This window comes from Apostichopus japonicus, chromosome 19, assembly GCF_037975245.1.
Source record: "Apostichopus japonicus isolate 1M-3 chromosome 19, ASM3797524v1, whole genome shotgun sequence".
Lineage (NCBI taxonomy): Eukaryota > Metazoa > Echinodermata > Holothuroidea > Aspidochirotida > Stichopodidae > Apostichopus > Apostichopus japonicus.
The window spans coordinates 6,790,264-6,797,712 of NC_092579.1; the positions used below are offsets into that span (position 1 = coordinate 6,790,264).

General features: G+C 35.6%; 1 protein-coding gene across 3 annotated transcripts in view; it reads left to right on the top strand.

Annotated features, from left to right (window-relative positions):
* LOC139960435 (arf-GAP with dual PH domain-containing protein 1-like) overlaps positions 1-7,449 on the top strand; it is a 38,106-nt gene that overhangs the window by 24,440 nt on the left and 6,217 nt on the right. For all 3 annotated transcript variants that reach the window (XR_011790516.1, XR_011790517.1, XM_071958779.1), the window contains exons 5-7: positions 4,590-4,739; positions 6,222-6,305; positions 6,712-6,846. Coding sequence is in view for 1 of the 3 variants with exons in the window: in XM_071958779.1 (XP_071814880.1) it covers positions 4,590-4,739; positions 6,222-6,305; positions 6,712-6,846 (369 nt within the window). In the remaining 2 variants the exon portion in view is untranslated. The remainder of the gene's footprint in view (positions 1-4,589; positions 4,740-6,221; positions 6,306-6,711; positions 6,847-7,449) is intronic.

The window sequence follows — 7,449 nt, forward strand, 5'->3', positions numbered from 1 at the left end:
TGTCCAGTTACAGAGTTGTTGACAATTGACAATTCATAATCATGGACGTTAAATATGAATTTAAGAGACTGACTTCGGTCAGCTTGTGGCTTTGATAAGCCAAATGAGGCTTCTCCGCGAGTTCCTGCTTGCAGGTGGATCTACAATACATACATACATACATAACATGATCACATAGACAAGGCAGTCAAAAGTTAATTTACAGACTGAGACTGGATCAAGTTGTTTAGTTTTCATGCTCACGGTCTATCTTGAGGGATGTTTTATCCAAACTGCCCAACCGATTAGAGAAGTTTGCAATTTCTTTCCTGCCGATCTTGGAGCAAATTTTTATTTTATTTTTTATTTTTTAGGGAGTGTTTTAAGTGAGATCAATATCATACAAATGTGATCGAGGTGAAATGAAATTGTGCTATTTTAATTTTGCTATAAAAGGGACTTTCGTATTCGTTGGGTTTCTTGTAAATCCGACGTCAAACGTACTCGTTATGCCTGTGGGATGCTAATTAATTAAGATTTTAAGTTTACAGGCTTTATATGGTATTTGGATCTTGCATTTTCATAGTGGGGGGAAAGAGAAGCTGATCAGCTGCTCATGGACAACTAAAGTTCTGTACAGTATTGGAAAAGTGAAATTTCCTTTTTATAGCTAATTAAAGTACAGACAGTGGATTGTTCTGCTTTCTGTATCAAACAGTAACTCCCATATCCAGTTTCTAGTATCATTTTCACGAGTGGATCGACTGACAAAATTGTTAGTTTCTTTTCTCAGTTGAAATTAGTAATAATTTTGTTTTTCCCCCTTGCTTGAGACTTTGTACAGAGATATGAATCAATGTAACTTTATGGTAGGGATGATGGGTGGAGGGGATGAGGGATGGATTGGGGGGGGGGGCAGCAATGAAGGTGAAAGAACTTGGAGGAGTATTTCTGGAGACGAAACCTCATTTGGGGATGAATTTCTTGCTAAAAAAAAAGAGGGGGCAATTTGAGCTATGAACAAAATGATAGTAGCTAATGTAATGTGAAATCATAGTCCAGAATTTGATGATCATATTAATGATAGATTTACAGGTTGAGAGAGAATTAAACTTATCAAAACCCCTCAAAATGTTGTGATGTCACTTATTCAATGTGTTCTGACAGCCCACACTATTTCTAAGGCCCCTCAGGATCCCCCCCCCTCCAGCCCCCTTCTTCCAAGCCATTGCATGTTTGGTACCCTTTGGAAGGTACATATTTTTGGGTTTTGTTTATATTTAAATTGAGCATTGACCAATCACAGCTATAGAGTGTAAAGCTAATTGTGATCACATTCTTTTCAGATGTTACAATATTTTTAACCCTATCGTCAAATGCAAGAACGAAAACATTTTATAACAAGTTCTAGCTATCCCTCTGTTGACTACCTAATTTTTTTTTAATTATTAACAAGTAAAAGTAATTTTTTTTCTTAATTTCTTGTTAATAAATATTTTCATGTACAAAAGTGACAAAAATTTCTTAACAGACTCGAAAGTTTCGAAAGGTCCTGGTGGATACGGTTAAGGTCAGACTGTACTGTTAAATGATGAAAGCACCTGCTACTGCAAGAAAATTAAAAAAAAAAAAAAAAAATTGAAATGAAATGAAAAGTTTGACACAACAGGTTTGAGGCTAGATCGTGAACACTGCATCAATTTGGGCATGATTTGATAATTTACACTGATAATTACAATAAATGACAAAACAATAGTTGGTAACAGATCTTGTTCTGTTGCTGGATAAATTGAGAGATTTTCTGTATAAAATATTTAAATATATTTAATGATTAGACAACAGACTTCGTTCTATAAAGATGTTCACTTTTGCATTTCTGAACAAATCAAACATCATACTGTACCACTGAAATTCTGCACGACCATCGGCACGAAACCTTTGCTCCCTCGCAATTTACTATTGTACGTACGATTGTAAAGTTAACAACCATATCTTTTATATGAAGAAAAGTCTTAAAAGAAATTGTTAAAATTGGTCATTGGTAATCTGTAGAAAAGTTATGATAGGTAACTGATTAATTTATGGACATTTGTTAAAGGGTAAACTGTCCTTGTAAAAATATTTGGATATGGGGATATAACAGATTGTCAGTTGCATAGGGTTAGTGAGAAGTATTATGTAGATAAAGGTGTAGGGTACAGGTGAGGTGTAATTTGGCAAAGTGAATAGTATACAATGAGAAAAAGAGAAAAAAATTATTGGTACCTTTAATAGCAACAACTTTAACTCATGTTTAAAAGATTCCTCAAAACACATATTTCAATTGAATATTACTAAATGCATGAACATACTGAATCAGGGAATCTGGCATCTTACTAGTGCAGCTGTTATGTTGACCTCGTGAGCGTTTGTCGTTTGAAGGGTTGTAACTATGTTCAAAAGCCAAATTGGTATTGAAATGCAACCTGCACTAAGAGAGGAATGTGTTTTGTTGTTATCTATTATTGCTACATACTGTATGTTTCTATGTCTAATTGAAGCATAATTAAAGCATAATTGATACTGATATTAAAGAGAAGGTAGATTTTTTTTTTTTAGCGATTAGAAAATAGACTTTGACTCAAGAGAATCATGCTAAGGAAGGCCTACATATGCAATGATAGCATTTATTCAAGACAGGAACGATAACATTACATGACATGAAAAATTATTGAAAAATGCTAACAACATTTGTTTTGAGGCATTATGTGTAGAATACTATAATATTTCATGTTTTACTTTTCTTAATAGTTAAATTTGGGTTTACTTTGCAGTTTTTTGCTTTTAAAAGAAAACTTTGACATTAGATTAGAAATGCGTGCAGTGTTGGGTATGTACTACATCAAATTGTAGGATATAATACAGAGACAGAAAGCTTTGTCATTCCAAATTGAGAATCCAGATTGGGACTCCATATCCTAATTTTAGGATAAGACCTTGCCAGTGGTGTCAGGAAATTGACAGTGGTTTAGTTATTATAATATGAATATTGCCTGAATGTCTGCTAAATTTTTACAAAAAAGAAAAAAAATGGTAAATTATATCTCACAAATGTACTCATGAAAAAAAAAAAGGCAGTACAGATGAACAAATTATGTCAAAAATGTTGTTCGTTTTACATGTCTCCACTTTGCTAGTTGCACTTTCATCGCTATGGCATTTTAATACACTTTGTGAAGATTTTTGTTCAAGTCTTTGTTACTTGATGTATGAATATTCATTAGCCCACTGCAATCTACCCATAAATATTATTCTTTTGATTTACTTCATTCTTCCCTTTATACCTGTATCCTACAACATATGCACTCCAATCTACCTTACTTGTTATCACCTTAGCACTGGCCCCCCCTCCCCCCCCCCTCTGTCCCTCTTCTTGGTCAAGGCCCCCCTTCCAGATGAAGATGTATATCCTCCTCTTTCCAAATCTACCATTCTGAAAACCAGAAAATAATCTTTTTCTGTTTCCATTATCATCATACGTATGTTTTGTTGATTTGTGGTTCTGCCTTTTTCCGACTCTTATTCTGTTTTAACCGGAGCAAGCCCCCAACCTAAAAGTGGCTTTAATGCTGACCGCTCACCGCAAAATCTCACACAACTTCAAAGGGTATTCTTCATGTGACATCACTTGCTAGGTTATCCACTTCGCAAATAACTCTTCATCAAAGTGAAAACAAGAAATCCAAACATTTGGCAGACTTATAATCTAAGATGTGGGTTAGAGGTCAGTTTCTTGCAGACAAGACATTGTTAATTGCTAATTAACTACAATTTCCAAGGATTGGCTGTGGTTGTAAGAATATTACTTTCACAACTGTATCGCGCTTCACGTAATTATGGAGATATCGCACTTGTAAAGGCATTGCCAATTGCGGCCGTTTCTTCAAGCAATTTTCACCCTCCAAGCAAAGCAATGTCATTTCTCGTAACTGGAGTGCATGAGTGCCAGAATATATACACATCTCGTGTTAAACGTGGCTTTCAATTGTAGAGGATGGAAGCCTCTAGAAGCCATCCGAGTTAAATAGTAAAGAACAAATTTCTTGTCTAACTCTTCCCTAAAAATACAGAGGCAATCATTTTTCCAGTCATCACATACATTTTTAAAGGAAGACTGTCGACACGAAATTAATTCTGGTATGCATTATGTTGAGGAACCTCAACACCAGGGTGGACTTCCAGAAGATTTCTATGTTTTGATATATATCTGAACAACCCTTTGAAAACAAGAGGGCTCATCAGTTTAACTGGCTAGAATTCTTTTTGATTGTCTATATAAAGCAGACTGACCTTGCATCAGCTTATCTCCTCATTGCAAACATGAAAACATGACTTTTATATGGCCACAAATAAGTTGTTTAGATCAATTGATCTATTTATTATTTGTCAGGGACATAATGATGGATGCATGTTTATCTTGATAGCAATGAACGTGTAGTGACGGAGTTCACTAGAATTTTTTTTAATTGATTAACCTTTAACCTTAAAGGAGCATTCCATACTCCTTGACTCTTGATTTAACTTGACTTTCTGGCTTTATCATGTTTATTGTTTTTGTTTCTCTCTAACAGAAGAAAACTCCCAAAGCAACCATTCCACTCTTCAAGCTGAAGGCTGTGTTTGTACCTGAAAAGATCGGGAATCCCAACGGCCTACAGCTAACTTACAAAGATAGCGATAATTCTACGAGGAATATCTACCTTTATTCCGATAGTGGAAAGGTACTTTTTTTGTTTTTCTTCTTTTGCTCAAGTTCTGTTTTTCTTTTTTTTTCATTCCCAGGGTCTCTTATATTTACTTTCTTGAGAAGGAAGTTCATTTGTTTTGATTTGTCGATGCAGTATTAATCCTTTTTGCATCAAAGGGAAACACGTACCGTAGGAAAACAGAGCTGGCCTAAAGAGAAGATAATGCCAGTGGGATACAATGCTGAGTACATTGACTTGGGTGTTGAAGGCAATATCAACTTTGGGACTGTACCAGAAAAGGCACTTTTAATTTTCAGATCGTAAAATAAAGAAAAGTTTGCAGACTTTCTTGCAAGTTTAATTACATACTGTCTCTGGAGAGTAAATCCAAAATTGAAAATGTTTTCCACAAAAGGAAGAAATTTCAGATCATTTTTGAAAAATGATCATCGTTATTTCACATGTCATTGTAGACTACAGAATTTTACCTTTTGGTATTACTGATTGCCATGTTGCAGTCACTTTATTCATTGGAAAGCAATTACGGAATGCAGAATTTTCAATGTCTTGATAGTTTCATGACATCTGGTATTGACATACATGACAACCTGAAGTTAAAAGTTGGGTAGTTTGCGATTGCATGCTTGCTGCGATATTGAATGGAATAAAACATTCATTGCAAATCACATTGAATTCTGAATTGTCATGTGCTTGATGCAGATTAAAACTTTGAATTGGCTTGCAGGATCAGCAGTCATGTTTGGCTTGATATTATTGACTTCAATGTTGCAATACAGTTCAGATCATTAATAATCAGTGGTAGCAAACAAATTTTCAAGAAATTGATTGTCATGGGATCCTATATGGGCATACAAATAAAATCTGCAGTAAAATATATTTTTGTAATTGCCCACATGCATTTAATCATTCGATTGCTGAGATCTTGAATGAAAAAAGGATTGCAGATCACATTTAATGTTGACTTGTCATACAGTACAAGATTCCGAAAATCAAAAAATTCAAATTGGCCATCAGTATCAGCAATTATCTTTGCTTAACACTATTGATTTCAATGTTACAATTCAAGTCAACGTTATTGAAGCAAGTTTATTTATAAATATAAAATGGTAATTGTCATGGCATCCTATATCTGCATACGTGCAAAATCTGGAACCAAATATCTCATTCGTGATTGCCCTGCACATGAATCAGATCACTTGATTGCATTCTTGAATGGTAGAGATTGCAGATCGATTGCATGATATCAACCATTTAGTTTTGACAGTTAAGTTGAATATTCAGTGCTTGGTTGTTACCGATTTACATAATCAAATCATCATCATCAGATGATAACCCTGTAAGGAACAAATTTGGCGATGTTTATCAGACAAAACGATACAAGAACCGATTGGATCGTGGATCACGTTCCAATCTGCCGTGTAGATTGCACGATACGACCCTATCGTTTATATATTTTTATGATTAATATTTTTCCTTTCTCTTTGGTTCTTGCAGGAGATTGTGGAATGGTACACCGCTATACGCAATGCCAATTACAACATGATCAAGGTCGCGTACCCGGACAAAACAGACAAGGAGGTAATACGATGAGGTCGTAGTTTCCTACCAGGTTTTAATTTTCTGTCACGGTTTCCTATTTTGATGAAATGGACACTACATATAAAATCATTTATGACTCAGTTTTGGGCTTGGCTTTGTGTTTGGTCACCAGATATGTTTGTTGGTCGAGAGACACAGCTTCGTGTTTCCTCGTTCGCAGAAGTGGAGCTAGGGGTCTTTAATTGTCCCGAACCTACATTGAAGTTTGTGTGAAGATGTTGTATAAATAGAATAATTTTACTAATATGAACTGCAAGAAAACCACTCCAAACCGCCCCTGAAAAAAAAATAGTATGTAAGGCTGTCTGTCCCTTTATAATAGGAAATCATGTAGAGTGCATATACAGTACAAGTAGACAGACATATTTCTTAACTTCTTTTTCAGTTACAAAATGTTTTATTGAATGACTTCACGAAGGAAGGTTTCCTTTGTAAGACCGGTCCGCGAGGCAACGAAGGGTACAAGAAAAGATGGTTCACCCTAGACAAACGTAACCTCCATTATTACACTGATCCATTGGTAAGTACACCCTCCCCCCACCCACCCCCACCCCCTACCCACCCCTTTAACAGTCCACCAACTGTTGATGCAATACTTAGTATAGAGGCAGTGGGTAGAATACAAAAAGCCTATATGTAAAAAAATATTATAAATCTCTGAGGTAAATTCCTCTTTATTTGCTTAGTCAACCTGTTTTACATGTACATATAGCTTGTACCACACTCTTCATGTCCTTATATGCTCAAGTGTGTTATATGGCCCCCTGATTTAGTACTCAGGTAAACATTGCCTATCTCCATAAAGGCAAATGTTTGTTCATATGTATTGACTTTTTAAAGCTACCTGATTGTATGGCTTTGGAGGGAGTGGGAGGGGTCAATGGGAGGGGGCGATGGGAGGGATTGGGACAGCTAGGTAATGGGAGATAGAGGTATTGGTGGATATAGTTGGAAATTTTTGGGGAAAGTTGGTTACAATGAATATAAAGATAAGTATGTGCTTCCTACACCTCCCCCCCCCCCCTCACACCTTCGCAATAATGTTAGCGAGAACAAAATATCTTTACTGTTTTTACCTTGGTTAGAATTGATTTCAAATAATATCCCCCCTCATCTGTTGTAG